Below are 16,909 nucleotides of genomic sequence, written 5' to 3' on the forward strand. Positions count from 1 at the left end.
TCTTATCATCATTACCAAGTGGAGTGGGAAAGAGCAAGCTAGGGGCCAGAGAAGTTTAGAATACTCAAATGGGACAGCAGGTAAAAGCTGGCTCAAAGCCTGGGATGCTGTAGACTGGAAGAGAAATCTCATTCTCTCCCTAAGCAGAGCCTTTCCCTAATGAGGGGATGGTGGTCAGTGTAGACAAACACTCCTCTGGCTGGTGAAGTCTGGGGGATATGCTATAGCTCATATATAGGGGGGCGGGGGAAGTACCCAGATCCCTGCTTGGCTAAGGCATACTGCTTTCATCATGCTCCCATCCCTGTACGAAGAGGACAATGGGATGGAAAAGAGCTGTCAAATAGCTTCCAATTGCCACAAATGAAACTGTCCAGAGCCCTATGCTTAAAAATGCATTTGGCCCTCAATTCTGTAGACAGATTACCCACTTTGTGGAGTCAGTACAGCAAATGCTTTAGTCCTGGCTTTTATTCTCCCTGAAACAGACTTCTAACCCCATCTTGTCTTCCTTATTAAGTGTGCATTCTCAGGGAATGTATACTCACTTTAACATCAGCTAATGAGAAACAATGAGATATGTATATGGGCCATAAAAAAAAAAAAAAAAATCACAACACTTGCCAAGAGAGGAAACATGCTGCATCCAGCTCCCTTCTGCAGGTACAGCCAACGCAAGGCTGACTCCACTATCACTTTTCCTTCTTTACGTGGCTTAGGGGAAAGGAATGGGAAGGGAAACATAGGGCCAATGTAGGTGGAAAACAGGAGGCCAGGTATGGGAACGTTGGAGCTATGACAGCTTGGTGTCTTCACACTGGAAAGAAGACCTGCTTCCCCAGACTGAGCCCTGACCTTGGGGAGAGTGTTTGCTAGTTCCAGCATCAGGGGCTAAAACTCTGACCCCATTAGGCTATGGTCATATATCTGGGAACTGACCTTGGATAGCCCAGGGTCCTACATGGCCCTATGATGCTAGGGACGCCCCTAGGATTAGCTGAGCTGGAGAGCTCAAGAGCCCATCCCCACTCCCTCCCACCTGGAAAGATGCAAATGGACCACAGACTGACTTACCTCCTGTCTTCTTCGTACTTGGACCTGGGAACAACAGAAAGAAAAGATGACTCAAGCCTGCCAAGACAGAGGCTCCTCTGCCTCTGCGGAGACTGGGGGAGGGCAAGTTCTTTCTTGGAGGAGGGAGGGTTGATGGGGGAGAAGAGGAGGAGTATGATAAAATGTCACATTCAGACTCTGGGTCACAGTCCAAGAGCCAGCTTGGGGCACAGGAGGTGAGCAGTCTCATGCCCTCGAGGAACTCAATTAGCAGAGTTTGGTTGATGATGTCCTTCTAGCTAAAAGGAAGGGGAATGTGGTAAATGTGGCCGCTTGGCTGACATCGGTTTCAGCCTCAGAAGTTTTTATGGAAGAACAGGTTTCTCTTTGTATCCACCTAGAACTAAATTAGAAGGGTTGGGCACATACAGAGGTTAGAGGAAAAGGAGGTGAAAGAGCAAAGACACTACCAGGAGGCTTGATTCAAGGAGACCTATTTAGAGGAGGAAAAAACAACAACTAACATCTGAGTGCTTACTGTGAGCCAGGCACTACTCTTAAGATCTTTATATGTATTAACTCCTCTAATTCTCACACTAACTCAAAAGGTGGTTGTTGTTGGTAGGTGCCATTGAGTCAGCACCAACATACAGCGATCCTATGCACAACAGAACAAAACACTGCCCAGTCCTGGGCCAACCTCACAATGGTTGCTATGCTTAAGCCCATTTCTGCTGCCACTATGCCAATTAATCTCCTTGAGGGTCTTCCTCTTTTTCTCCAAACCTCCACTTTACCAAGCATGATGTTCTTCTCCATGGAATGGTCCCTCCAAACAGTATGTCCGAAGTATGAGAGAAAAAGTCTAGCCATCGTGCTTCCAAAGACCACTCTGGCTGTAGTTCTTCCAACACAAGTTTGTTTGTTCATTTGGCAGTCCATGGTACTTTCAATATTCTCCTCCAACAGCATAATTCAAATGCATCAATTCTTCTACAGGCTTCCTTATTCACTGTCCAGCTTTCACGTGCAAATAAAGCTATTGAAAATACCATGGCTTGAGTCAGGCACACTTTAGTCCTCAAACTGACATCATGGCTCTTTGACACTTTAAATAGGTCTTGTGCAACAGATTTGCCTAATGCAATACATCATTTGATTTCTTGACTGCTGCTTCCACGAGAGTTGATGGTTGACCCAAGCTAAAGGATGTCTGTGACAACTTCAATCTTTTCTCCATTTATATGGATGTTGTTTATTGGTCCAGTTGTGAGGATTTTTGTTTTCTTTGCATTGAGATGCAACCCCATACTGAAGGTTGTGGTCTTTGATCTTCATCAGTAAGTATTTTAAATCCTCTTTGCTTTCAGCAAGCAAGGTTGCATCATCTGCATATCACAGATTGTTAATGAGTTGTCCTCCACTCCTGATGCCACGTTTTTCTTCATATAATCTATCATTATTATCAACATCCCTATTTAGGATACCAAAACTTCATTGCTTTAATTAGAAACCATTGCACAGGAGATACTTATGCTATCAGTTATAATTCCATTTAATTCTGTGGTATCCACAAGAACAAAATAGGCTCAGTCACGTCTTGTCTCCATCCCTGGATCCCTGGAGTGCCAGGGAAACCAAGGCCCAGAAATGTTCAGGACTTGGCTACTGCACTAGGTTGAAGTATGGCGGTAAAATATTCAAAGAATAGCCACTCCCCCTGGGTGATCTCATCTAGTCACATTTCCAAGTCAGATCTCTTATAAAGTGCCAGGTTCATATCTGAAGTTTTCTACTCAAATCTCCAGTTTGTACCTAAGGAAAGATCTCAAATTGAACATGTCCAAAGTCAAACCCAATTTTCCACTATAGAACCGCACTACATGCAATCATCCCTATTTCAACAGATGACATCTTTGTCCTTGTAGGAGATCTGGTAACAAACCCTGGCGTTTCCTTGATTCTTGTCTTGTTCTCACACTCCACATTCCCATTTAAGGAAATGCTCTAATTGGCTCTTGTGTTAAAACAGACCTAGAATCTCATCCCTTTCATACCTCCACTGCCACCACTCTAGTCTCAGTCCTACCATCTTTAACCTAGCTTCCCCTAACAGTCTCCTGACATATATCTCCCTACTCCAAAGCCTGCCTTGCTTTCCTACCACCCTCTACCCTATACTATCTAATTTACTATGATGTTCTGGTGTGGTGCTGTAGGATAAGCACCAGACTGCTAATAGCAGGTTGTGGTTCAAACCCACTAGCTGGCTCTTTTGAACCCCTATACTGGGTTGCTGTTGAGTCAGAACTGACTGGAAGGCACTTCATAACAGCATCATCTAATTTACGATTTACTTGCCGTCTCTTTCGTCTATCACGGGAGCGTCACAGGAAAAAGAGTGGTTCTGAATCCCAAGAGCTTAGTACAGTGTTCAGCACATGGTAGGAACTCCATATACAGCTGATGGGTGGAAATATCAGCTAGCAGAGATCATCTAGTTCAAGCTTTATCATTTCATAGATGAAGCTCAGACAGACAGGAATGACTTGGGTAAAGCAGACAGTTACTTCATGGAGAAGTAGTATTGGAGCTAAAAGTCCCTATGTTTCCTATCTGCAAACCTGGAAGTGTTCCCAATAAAGTCTCTGATGCTGGGATTTACACCACAGGTGCCTGTGTTCTTCAGAAAATGGACTGGAAAAATTCCCACAGCTGCTGTGCCAGAGCTCCTCAATAAAACTTAGCTTTGTTTCCCGATGTGATTAGTAACAAACGTTCAAGTTTCCTTAAGCCAGTTCTTAAGGAACTTTAGTCATTGAGAGATTCACAGGGCTGGTTTCCCTGCCAGTGTCAGACATGTTTTTAGGGGCAGGAAGGGAGAAAGGCCAGGAATTGGTTAGAAAGGGGAAGCAGCGAGCTCACTTGGTTCCTGGAGCTCAGGGTTTGTCAAAACCACCAGATTACTGTAAGGAGCTCCAGGCACTGCAACTTCCTTGAAATACCTGCAACCCTCAGCCCCAGTGAGAAGCCGGAAGGCATCACTCTTTCCATCTTTCATGGGAAGGAGAATTGGGAAGAAGTGGAAGAGAAGAGGTCCGAAGATAGACACCTTCAGACTATTCATGGGGTGGGAGTGGGGATGGAGACTCACAAAATATCTCCAAGGGCAGCCAGCTGCTTCTCAGCTATTTGGCGCTCTCGCAGAGGGTCCCCATCCAGGTCTAGCAGGTCGTTTTCTCCATACAGGCTGCCCAGCCCCAGAGTGCGCTTTGTCCTAACCCAGAGACAGAGAAACAAATGTACAGAAACACTCCAGAGACGAGTAACCAGAGTTAGACACATAAACATGCCATCACAGATGGAAAGAGGGCTGAGCAAACCTGTAGTCGTGGATTTGCTCCTGGATCTCTGGCATAGCTGCCTCCTGAGCTTCACAGAGGATGCTGCGGATGTCCTCACTGTTCCGCAGGCGCAAGTCTGTCATGCCAGGCAGGAGAAGACAAAAACAGAGTGAGGTGTTGGTTGCTTCTGCTGAGCACCTCAAAACACTTCAGCTCACTGTGACATGGAAGGAGAGGCTGGCTCTCTGCCCTCCTATCTATCAGTCTGAAGAAGTCGAGATATGAACCTTGCAAGTCATTCTCAAATTCAGAACTTGAATCTTGATGCCCAAGTCCCAAGGCAAGGACAAGTAGATTTTCTGGATGTTCTAGGCTCCATTAAGAGAGAAAGATTAAAGCCCCTCTCATCAGATGTGTCCAAATGCCATCACTGACACCAAAGTCCAGGCCTCTGAGAGGTTCATTACCCTTAAATGCCCCAAGGCCAGCTTACCAGGCAGAAATACTTCATATTCTGTGAAACCCGAACACCCTAGAAGTGGAAGATGTTTCCCTCCTCTTGTCCCTGCATCCCAGCTCCACTCAGCCCACGCCAAGCCCCATGGAACAGCAGTCCACTCTCACTCTGCTTTTGACCAAAGCTCTGTTCACTTCATGCCCTGTGCCTTCCTCCCTGCCATCTGTGCCTAGAAACCAACTCTCAGATGCTGCTGCCGACACTTCTATCTTCTAGAAAGCCTTCTAGGATTAACTTCTCAGACTGACATCTTTTCCAAATGCCCCCCTTGCCCCTCAGCTCTTTGACTCATACTTTAGGATGAGAAGGTAGCCCGAGTAGGCACCTAGGCCACTGAGTCCTCGTTCTGGACCAGCTGTTCACAGGAACTTACAAAAAACCACCTCTGGAGATTCTGACTTTGCAAGTGGAATGGAGATAAGAATTTTTTCTTTCTTTCTTTCTTTAAAGTTTTCCCAAGGAATTCTGATGATGGACCAGGCTTAGAAGCCCTAGTTTAAATCCAATTTCCTCTTTGTACAGATGAGCCAACTAAGGCCCAGAAAGGTCATGTAGAAGGCTGGTAGAAGTGAGACCAGGGCCCAGGTCTCCACATCAAGACTTTTCCCATGACAAGCACCTAGGCAGTGTCTGTCCCACCTGTGCTTGACCACAAACTACTGTCAAATGTTCTGGAGGAACCATCCCATGATTCTCTCCCTCTATTAGATTTACAGTGGTCCAGGACAGGAACTGTATCTCCTCTGTTCTTTGGAGCTTCCTGAGAGCTCAGAACAAGACAGGCACTAAAAGGAGACCAATTAATTAACCAAGGAAGGAACTCACCAATTTCAGCCTGTAACATCTCAGGGATCTTCACTCGTAGAGGCTGAAAAACAGCAGAAGAGTGGGCAGAAGTGGAGAGGTCCATACACTCCAGGGACACTACACCTTTCATACCATACCCTCCTCTCATCTCTCTCCAACTTGTATACCTGAATGCTAGAGTATGATTTCTGAGAAATGGATTCTGAGGCTACAGGGCAAGTTTAGAAGATAGTCTAACGGTGGCACATGCAGTCTACTAGTGGACTGGTGATCATTTAGGCCATTTGATGGACTTCCCCTCCCTTTTACACCAAGGCAAAACTGGGGATACGTTACTTAATCTTTACTAAGTGAGCAGAATGGCTGGCTTTTGCTTTCAGAGTACCAGACAACTGGACATTGGGGTTATTCCATAATATCCACTCATTTTAAGAGGCAAATATAAAAATTCCAAGGAAAAAGTGGTTTATTTCCCAATCTCACTAGCTCTAGTACTTTACTGCTATTATGAATGAGCTGAGTTGATAATTTAGAAAGTCTAAGTGGAAATGCCCTCTGCAGACAAAGGTACTGCAGGACACTGACACATCCCCTGGGAACTGTGTGTATTTAGACATACAGAGTGTTCATCCACCCAAAGCCTAGTCTCAGTCCTGTCTTTGGCAGTAACAGCAACACCTGCTGAGCTTCAGAAACCTGGGTTCTCCTCTTGGCCTGTTGAGCTACATCATCTGATGTCTCTGGGCCTCTGTTTCTTTATTCCAGAGATAGACAAGGCAGGGACACTTGGAGGACACCTGAGCATTGATTTGAGGGAGCATAATTAGAATTTGGTGTAATCTCTTTCTTTCACCCAACATTTTGAGGAGAAGCAATGTGTACTGATAGATGTGGAACAAACGAGGCATAGAGAGGTGGTCACTTCTTTTGATTAGAGAGCTTGTAACAGGAACCAGGAATTCTAGTCTCCCAACCCAGTCTTCTCTTTAAGATGTCTACACTCAACCTGAATGTTTTTCCTTTGACTCTTAGTGGTCCAAAGAGCGTAATAAAATTATGATCTAATCTGTTACTGCCTTACCGCATTTTTCTCTAAGAAAATGTTCCAGATGTCTTTCCCCAAGTTTCGGGAATCTTTGGGGTTTGTCTGCTGATAAACTTCTGCACACAAGTAAAAAAGCTAGAAGGAGAGATATAATGGATTAGAGATCAGTATTTCTCAATTGGGAGTAACTTTGTCCCACTCCCCGCCCAGAGACAAACGGACATTTTTAGTTGTCACAGCTGGGAGAGGAACTGCTAAACGCATTTAGTGGTTGAAGCCAGGGATATGGCTAAGTATCCTACAATGCACAGGACTGCCCCTAACAGAAATTTCTCTAGCCCAGCATGTTAAAAGTGCTAATGGTGAGAAACCTTGGGTTATTATTTAAGAAACATGAGGTAAACGATGGTGCTCCATTCCCTCTCCCCACCACTTCCAACAGGAACACTCTTTAACTCTGTATCCTCTCTACACCTGATATTTGACTGTGTTCTGTGCTTGTTTAAATATTGCTTCCTGAGAGGTCTCATGTTTAATTTCTCTTTGTGATGTGCCCTGTCTTCATTCAGGAATGCTTCTGAGATACCTGCACTTGTGACTTACATAAGTGTTCACTAATATCTGCTTAACAAATGGATGTTTATACTAGTTTATAACAGTGATATCCCTAGAAGAGAAAAAAGCAGTGCAGGCCTTGGGCATGAAATTGATTCAGAAAGACATGACATCAGTCTCTCCCCATCCACCCTGCTTACTTTGCAATGGCAGGTGCTGGTAAAGCTGCTGCCTTGAGCACTGTCCTGGGGCACCCACATTCCTTCTTGTCCTCACCTTCAGTTCCTAGACCTTTCATCACTGGCCCAGCTGCCAAACTTTCTTGTAATGACATTGCGTTGTTACTCTACACAACCAGTCTGCATCCACTTTCATTCAAAAACTCTAGAAAGACCACCTTCTCAAAGATGACCTCCAAAACTCATCAAGAAGGAGTTTTCCTGGCCTCTTTCTCTCCTCCCTACCTATATTAATGATGTAGTCAGCTGTGTCACAGAAGGTGAAAAATGAGATGCCCATCCAAGCCCTAACTGTCAACATCTAGAAAGCAGGGTTAAAGGCTAGAGAGTCAAGCACAAGCAGGCACTTCAATCAAGGCTGGTTCTTCTGACTTACCAGTGGACTGGGGTCCGCCTGAGAGAAGATGTAACGTAGAAAAACTCCCAGGTGAGCTGGACGTGACTTAAGTTTCTCAAGATCTTGGAATATGATATCGCTCTGCAAAGTAGAAGGATGTGAATGGTTGTGAGGCACAGAGGCAGTGCACAGAAACACAGTCTGTTCCAGCTTAGCTCCCATATCATCCACCTGACAGGTGTGTCTGTCTCCCCGCCCCCCTCTCTTCCCAGCTGACACCAGTCAAACTGCTCCAGTTTAAGAATGATGAAAGGAGAAAGCCAGGAAACCGTTACCTCGTTGTTGAAATAACCTGGGTCATAATCTTCCTCTGGGCCAATAATTAAAGGCTTTGGGCTTTGATCTACACCCTGGGAAAGAGAGTCAAGTTTAGAGATGAGGGAGTAGAGGGCAGGGGATCCAACCCCCTCAATGAAGTCTGCATAATGATAGCACAGCACTCACAAGGAAAGCCACCCAGGTCTGATAAAAGTTGGCATCTTACCACTACCCCCAAATCACAGAGAACAGATGAAACTATTTCCACTCTACGGGAAGTCAACTACTTCTGGGTGGGGCAGAGCAGCCTGGTCACATGACATGTGAAGATGGGAAGTGAGAGAAAATGCTCTTTTCCTGTTTGCAAAAGAGCTGGGGAGGGAGTGTCAGTCAACACAGTAAGAACCTACAGGTCCAACAAAACCAACACAAAAAATTATTCTCAGTGGAGAGAATTAAAACCACACAACAATGTCCTTTATCACCACTCTTATTCAATACCACTCTGGAAGGCCTAGCTAGAGTCATAAAACAAGAAAGGGAAATAAAAGGCACCCAAACACATGTGGCTTTAAAGGATAAGCACTAGACTACAAGGTCAGTGGTTCAAACTCACCCTCCATTCCTTGGAAACCCTATACATGGTCCCTATGAGTTAAACAGCATTTAACAACAACAAATAGGTAAAGAAGAAGTAAAATGATCCTTATTTGAATGACAGGGTGCAAGACCTAAATATAAAAATTAATTGGATTCCTCTACATCAACAAAGAGAACTCTGAAAAGGAAACCAAGAAATCAGTGACAATTACAAAAGCTCCACACACAAAAATACTTAGCAATAAATCTCACAGGGACATGATAGATTTAAACAAAGAAAACACTAATGTAAGTAATCAAGGGAGCTACATAAAAATATACCATTTTCATGGATAGGAAAATTTAACACTATCTAAAACAATCTATAGATATAATGCAATCCTGATCCAAATTTGGAAAAAAATTTTTTTTAACAAGATGGAAAAATCGAATTACCAACTTAATATGGAAAGTAAAGAGGTCAAAGAGGCAGTTATTCCAAAAGACTAATGGCCACACAAACCACAGCCACCTCTACCCTGAGATCAGAGAAAGTAGATGGTGTCCAGCTACTCTGACCAGGACCACAATGGAAGAACCTAGTTACAATGGGTAAAAAGCAGACTTACTGGTCTGAAGAGACTGGAGGAATCTCTGACAGAACTAATGTTAACATTCTAACTGGAAGGAAACTGAAGACATTCTCAGGGACCACCTTTCTGTTAAATAATAGATGGGCCTATAAAATACAGACAATACCAGTGAAAAATGTGTTTCAACTATTTGCCCCAAAGGGCAACATCTGTCCAAAACCAAAAGGAAGGCAGGGAGGGGCAGGGAGCTGGACAATTAAAAATAGGGAATCCAGGTTAGAAACAAGGAGAGTGCTGACATACTGTGGGTATTGCCACAGAACAATCTGTATATGAATTATTGACTGGAAGATGAATTTGCTCTATAAACGTTCACCTGTTATTGTTAAGTGCCATCAAGTCGGTTCCAATTTATAGCGACCCTGTTTAGCGTTTCTGAGGAGGGGCTGTTTAGTTTGAACTGCACACTTTGTGTTTTAAACCAACCTTGCAGTCGAGTGCTTGTCCTACAGCACTGTACCAGAACTCCAAAATGCCAAAACACAATTAATTTCTTTTTTTAAAGCTACAATTCCAGCTTAATGTGTCAGACTGCAAAGTCAGCAGCTCAAGTTCACCAGCTGCTCCTTGGAAAACCTTGCTTGCTCAAGACTCTATTATAGGTTCTCACTGAAACAAATACCTGTTCCTGTTGAGTTGATTTTAACTCACTGGCAACCCCTTATGTTTCAGAGTAGAACTGAGTTCCATAGGGTTTTCAATGGCTACACAAGTAGATAGCCAGGCATCTTTTTCTGAGGTGCCTCTGAGTGGATACAAACCTCCAACCTTTCAGCTGGCAGCTTAGCACTCAGTCATCTGTGCCATCCAGAAACTCTAGAGCCCCATTAGCTGTTTAAAATCCAAACTCGTTGTCCTATTTTTTCTTTCTTTCCCCTATATACCTGTCTTAATAAAAATCTAATTTCAACCAATAAGCCATTGATTGCTACTATTATTGTTAAGTGCCGTTGAATTGGTTCTCACTCATAGCGACCCTGTATAGGGTTTTTGAGGCTTTTAAATCTTTGCACGAACAGAAAGCCTTATCTTTCTCTCACAGAGCGGCTGCCAGGCACAAATACCATTAGGTCTGATGAAAAAGAATTCACTGTTGTATAAACTTTTCAGATGCTTCACCTGGACAAGTTTTTCTCCTAAAGATTCCTTAATCTTTGAAAGTTTTTTTTCCCCCAACTATATTTTTCATTCTCAATTTAATCTTTCATTCTAGTGATTCTCCAACATGGACTCTGCTTCTAGAACTCATCTGGCTTACTTACTGTAACTACTTTTTCCAGGCCCAAGAAATCCTTTCTCACTGATTTTCTAAAGCTTCTTTTCTAACAGCTCCTCACTCCTTTTTTGTACTTCTGGATACTATACTCAGAATTACCAAGTCACAGAACATGAGAGACCTGGAAAGTATCTGAGATCAGAGCCCAGCATTCATTTATAACTGAAAGAAAGTGAAGCCCAAAGACACTGGCTGGTGTGCTCAAAGTTTCAGAGTTGTATACATGTTTCTCAGACATGCCCCGAATGTCCATAAGATGCTAACCTATGAATCTCTCTGGGTCCAGGATCCCCAGGGGGAGTTGGGTAACCATGTCTGGCTCCATTTGGCTTCTGGTGAAACTTGAAAGCACTTAAGTTTTTGCAGGCAGGATTTTCTTTCTTTTTCTAAGGATGTATAAGTAAGCATGTGTGTTATGTAAACAAAGTGGTTTCAAAAAAGTAGAAAAACTCCATTATTTTTAATCCACTTTCTCATGAACTCTTTGTTAAGTGCTGTCAAATCAGTCCTGACTCATAGTGACCCTATATAGGGTTTCCGAGAAGCGGCTGGTAACTGATCTTGTGGTCCAGTGTTTAGTAGCGTAGTGGTTATGAATCAGGCTATGAACCGCAAGGTCAGCAGTTCGAAACTACCAGCTGCTCGCGGAGAAAGATGAGGCTTTCTGCTCCCGTAAAGATTTACAGCCTTGGAAACCCTGTTCAGGGTCGCTATGGGTCGGAACTGATTCGACAGCACACAACGATACCACCACCACCACCAGGAATCCACCATTATATATATTCTATCTATTATATTTTATGGAGTCCTGGTGTGGTGGTGTGGGTTAATGTGCCAGACTGCAAAGTTGTGTGAACTGCAAGGTTGGAGGTTCAAGCTCACCAGCTGCTCCTTGGAACCCCTATACAGGGTCGCTATGGGTCAGAACTGACTCAACGGCACTTAACAACAACAACAACATTAAATATTATATCCAGTCCTGGTGTGGTGCATGAAGGATAAGCACTGGACTGCAAAATTGGTTTGAATCACAAGGTTGGTGGTTCAAAGCTGCTCCTCAGACAGGTAGTCTCTGAGTGGCACAAACAGTTAAGTGCTTGGCTATAACTGAAAGGCTAGAGATTTGAATCCACTCAGAGGTGTCCTGGGGAAAAGGAAGGAGACTTGGTGGCAGAGCAGTGAAGCACTAGGCTGCTAATGGAAAGATCGGTGGTTTGAACCCACCAGCTGACGCTCCATGGGGGAATTATGGGACAGTGGGACAGTTCTACTCTGTCCTATAGGATTGCTACGAGTCAGAATCCACTCAATAGCAATGGTTTTTAAGTTCAAGAAACTCAAGAGGTTGTGTGTCTTGAAAAAGCCTTTCCAAGACGACACTCTGGGGATAACTTTGCTTAGTCCCGTTTCCAAGCATTTACTCACTCATTTACTGAATATTAAGAAGTACCTAAGCACTATAGGATTCCTGGTGTGGTGCTGTGGGCTAATGCGTCAGACTGCAAAGTCGTTTGAACTGCAAGGTCAGTAGTTCAAGTTCACCAGTGGCACCTGGGAAACCCTATAAAGGGTCGCTATGGGTCGGAATGTGACTCAACGGCACTTAACAACAATAACAACAACAAAGCACTATTGGTATATAACAATGATGAGCTAAGCCTAGTAGGGAAATTAGACATGTAAAACAGCCAACAGAAAAGGTTAAGTGCTACAACAAAGATAAAAAAGGCTGTTTGGAACCCCAGACTCTAAAGAGAGGGACATGCTTACTAAAATCACATATAATCAAAAAAAACTGTGAGATGTCTGTGTGTATGTGTATGGGGGTCGGGAGCTGGAAGGATGTTTACTTGCTGAAGCCTGGAAAGGGGCCTCATAGATAAAATTTGCCTTCATGAAGAGGGAATTGGCTTCCCCCGGAAGACTTAAGAGTAGGTTCATTATGAGAGAAAATTAGGCCTAGTTTTATTTATAGGAGGAAGGAAAAGACAGAAAATTTGGAACTAGATGCTAGGAACTGTCACGGACTAGATTTAACTAACTCACTGATTAATTGGTCAGTTCATTGGTGACTAATACTTGGCTAAATAAACATTAGAATTAATGTTTGCTCTGTTTTCTTCCTATGCCAAAATTACTTTAGAGATCCCATCTTCATTTCTTTCTCTTCTTTAAACTTTTTATTATGAATTGAGTGAAGGGTTAAAGCAAGTCAGCTTTCCATTAAATAATTTATACATATTTTATTTCAAGTTACTGACTGCAACTCCCACAATGTAACAGTCCTTGTTTCATTCCCTTCTGTATTTCCTGTTTACAGGCCTCCTGCTTTCCTAATCCTTCTGAACTTTGCCCCCAAGCAAATGCTACCACCCCTTTGACTTAAAATGGCTAATTAGTTTAAGGTGCTACCTAGCATTGTGCCTCTCCTTGTAGACCTGTTACTGTTTGGCTATACTCTGAGCCATGAGAGTTAGCTCCTTTCTAGGCCTGAAGAGCAACTAAGGGCCACAGTCTCAGCTGTTCTGCCAGTCTCTATCTGACCACAAAGCCTGTTTTGTTTTTCTGAATGTTTTATAGTGAACTATGTGACAGTTTACATGGTCAAACATTAGCTTTACATTCATCCTATCATGTATCGTTACAATCAAACCACCAAAGGGTACACCCTGCAAGCCTGCCCCCTGGTCACCAGCACACAGCCCCTCTCCCTCTCTGGGTCTAGAGTCCCCAGCCACTCCATCTCTCCATGTCATCGTCTCTGCCTCCATCTCTGGGGTCACTGCTTCTCTGGGAAGGGTCCCGCTCTCTGCTCTTCTCCCTTGATGGTCCCAGGAACCTCCGCTCCTAGACTGCAAAATTAATCACTCCCCTCCTTTTGCAACAAAATGTCTACCTTTATATTTCCAACCCTCAAGTCAGTTCTGATAACAATTATTCACTATTGTACCATGAGACCTATCTGCATCTCCTTTCATCAGCCCCACCCAGATAGACTGGATACTAGTCACTGGATATTCTAACCTTTCCCCACGCCCTCTGGATCTAGGCTCCTTCTTGAAAGCCTTTAAGCCAGTTACTTCTTGCCTTTGTAGCCCCCCATGCCTATTCTAGGTAGCCAATGTCTAAGTTGCCCATCCCTTGTTTTGTTTTCTATAATACTGAGTTTTGTTGTACATTTTCCTACCACTATACAGGACTTTTCTACTGTGATCCCTTTCAGAGCAGTTGGTGCTGATAGCCAGGCACCAGCACCTGATCTCAGGGTCATGGAGACATGTTCACCGGACTAATTATTTCCATGTAGCTTTGAATTTCTTCATTCTTCTTCAGCTTTAGATAGCTGTTCATGAGCTTTTCAGATCGCAGTCACTACTCACCAAAGTAGGATGCAGAACACTGTCATGAGGGCTATGTTATGCCAATTGACCTTGGTGTTACCTGAGACCATGGTCCTTATCTCCCAGGCTCCGTGACTCATTCCTTCAGGGTGTTTGGTTATGTCTAAGAAGTTTTATAACTCTGTTTCCTGTATGTGCCGCCACATTCATGGATGTACATGTAAAAACATCCTTTGTCGAACCTACATATATTTATAGGTATATTTAGTCTTCCTCCCACACCAATTCAGCCTGCATGTTTATCCATGCATCTACGCATAGATCACAGTTAGTGCAGGACTGTGAACAGAACAGTATTTACCCCTGTTGCCTTTAACTTCTGCATTCTTTCCAGTGTCATCCCCTGCCTCCATTATTTTTGGCTAGCCTCACTCTTACTGTATACTGTCTATCCCTTTTTTTGTTTACCCCCTAGGCAGCAATTTACCCTCTCCCCTCCTCCCACCCTCGCCCTGGCAAGCAACAAAGAATGTTTCTTTTTATATGACACACCTTTTAAAAATTTAGGTTGTTTTCATCTTTTGACTATTGTGAACAGTGTTTCAATTTACATGGGTCTGCATATTTCTTGAGGATATATACCACGTAGAGAGCTTGTTGGGTTGTATCATTGAGATTATTGTATGGTATTTCTGTTTCAAACTTTTTACAGACGCACCATACCATTTTCCCCAGTGGCTGCACCATTTTACAGTCCCACCAGCAGTGTAGGAGGGTTCCAGACACTCCATGCCCTCACCAATATTTGTTTTCAGTTTTTTTATTTTTTGAGCTTTGCTATTAATTCCGGGATCGAGATACTACCTCAACATTTCACCTTCTGAAGACCATCCTCCTGGATTCAAAGACTAATAGGTACCCAGAGCTGAAAGGAACCATAAATCAATGCAATCCCTATCAACATTTGAACAGCCTTAGTTTTGCTAAAGGGAAAAGCCAATGACCAAATTCATATGGAATTTTAAGAGGTCCTGAAAAGCCAAAGTAACCTTAAAAAAGAACTAAATCAGAGCTCTCACATTTCCCGATTTAAAAACGTACTATACAGATAAAGTAATCAAAGTAGTGTGGTGCTGGCATAAGAATACTGTTGTTGTTAAGTGCCATTCTGAGTTGGTTCAGACTCATAGTGACCCTGGGTTTGAGGAGCAGTTGGTGGGTTTGAACTGCTAACCTTGCGGTTTGCAGTCCAGTGCTGATCCTACAGCACCACACCAGGAATCTGGTATAAGGATAGATGTATCGATTAATGGAATCAAAGTGAAAGTCCAGAAATGAACCATATATGTATCTACAGTTAACTTATTTTGATAAGGGTGTGCCAGATACATTCAGTGGGAAAGTACAGATCTTCAACAAATGGTGATGGGACAACAAAACGGATTGCCACATGCAAAAGACTGAAGTTGTACCCATCCTTCACACCATACACAAAAATGAACTCAAAACGGATCAATGATCTAAATGTACGAACCTGAATCATAAAACTGTTAGAAGAAAACACAGGGGGTAAAGCTTCAGGATTCAGTTTTTGACAATAGACTCTTAGATACAACACAAAAAGCCCAAGCAACAAAAGACAAAACAGATCAAACGGCACTCCTGGTGTGGCACTGTAGGATAAACAGTGTGGAACTGTTAACCATAAGGTGGTGATTCAAACCCATCAGCCACTGCTTGGAAACACTATACAAGGTCACTATGAGTTGGAACCAACTCTACAGTATACAACAACAACGACTTCATCAAAATTTAAAACTTATGTGTATCAAAAGCTTTTATAGCAACAAAGAAACAATAGGATGAGAGAAAATATTTGGTAACCATGTATGTGATAAGGGTTTAATATGCAGCATATATAAAGAATTCCTATAAATCAACAAGAAATAAAATCCTATTTAAAAAATTGAATCAAGGACTTAAGTAAACACTTTCCAAAGAAGATAAATAAATGGCCAACAGTGTTGTTGTTATATGCTGTCAAGCCAGTTTCAATTCATATAGACCCTGTATAGGGTTTCCAAGGCTTTAAATCTTCAAGGGGGCAGAAAGCCTCATCTTCCTCCTGTGGAGAGATTGTCAGGCTTGAATCGTGAATCTTGTGGTTCACAGTCCAGTGCTTATCATATGGAGCCACTGCACTCTCAAATGGCCAAAAAAAAAAACCATGAAAAGATGCTCAGCATTATTAGTCATTGTTGTTGTTGTTGTTGTTAAGTGCCGTGGAGTTGGTTCCGACTCATAGCGACCCTACACAGGGTTTCTGAGTCTGTAAATCTTTACGGGAGCAGAACGCCTCATCTTTCTCCTACGGAACTTCTGGTAGTTTCAAACTGCTGAGCTTGAGGTTAGCAGCCCAATTCGTAACCACTATGCTACCAGAGGTCCTTTACAGCTTGACTCCCACTAAGACAGGAACACTAGCATCAAAGTCAAAATCACAACAAAATAAATAAACAAATAAAATAAATGTTGGTGAGGAAACTGGAACCCTCTTGTGCTGCTGGTAGGAATGTGAGATGGTGCAGTTGCTGTGGAACACAATTTGGAAGTTTTTCAAAGTTAAACACAGAATTATCATATGATGCAGCTATTCCATTCTTAGATATATACCTAAAAGACAAAGCAGTACTCAAACAGAGGAGAGTGCTCCAATCAATGGCCACTGCAGCATTATTCACAATAGGCAAAAGGGAAAAACTCAAGTGTACATCAAAAGATGAATGCCTACACCTATGGAAGCAGTAGCTCAAAAAAGGGAACAAGTCCTTACAGCAAGAACCAT

The 16,909-nt window shown here is 43.0% G+C and overlaps 1 protein-coding gene across 1 annotated transcript in view; it reads right to left on the reverse strand.

Moving 5' to 3' along the window:
* ARHGEF11 (Rho guanine nucleotide exchange factor (GEF) 11) overlaps positions 1-16,909 on the reverse strand; it is a 69,807-nt gene that overhangs the window by 21,643 nt on the left and 31,255 nt on the right. Inside the window, exons 12-18 of the mRNA XM_006861739.1 lie at positions 8,233-8,307; positions 7,937-8,038; positions 6,803-6,901; positions 5,740-5,782; positions 4,437-4,533; positions 4,208-4,330; positions 1,075-1,098 (exon numbers count right to left, since the gene is read on the reverse strand). Of these exons, the coding sequence (XP_006861801.1) occupies positions 1,075-1,098; positions 4,208-4,330; positions 4,437-4,533; positions 5,740-5,782; positions 6,803-6,901; positions 7,937-8,038; positions 8,233-8,307 (563 nt within the window). The remainder of the gene's footprint in view (positions 1-1,074; positions 1,099-4,207; positions 4,331-4,436; positions 4,534-5,739; positions 5,783-6,802; positions 6,902-7,936; positions 8,039-8,232; positions 8,308-16,909) is intronic.

This window comes from Chrysochloris asiatica, unplaced genomic scaffold (genome assembly GCF_000296735.1).
Source record: "Chrysochloris asiatica unplaced genomic scaffold, ChrAsi1.0 scaffold00042, whole genome shotgun sequence".
Taxonomy (NCBI): Eukaryota; Metazoa; Chordata; class Mammalia; order Afrosoricida; family Chrysochloridae; genus Chrysochloris; species Chrysochloris asiatica.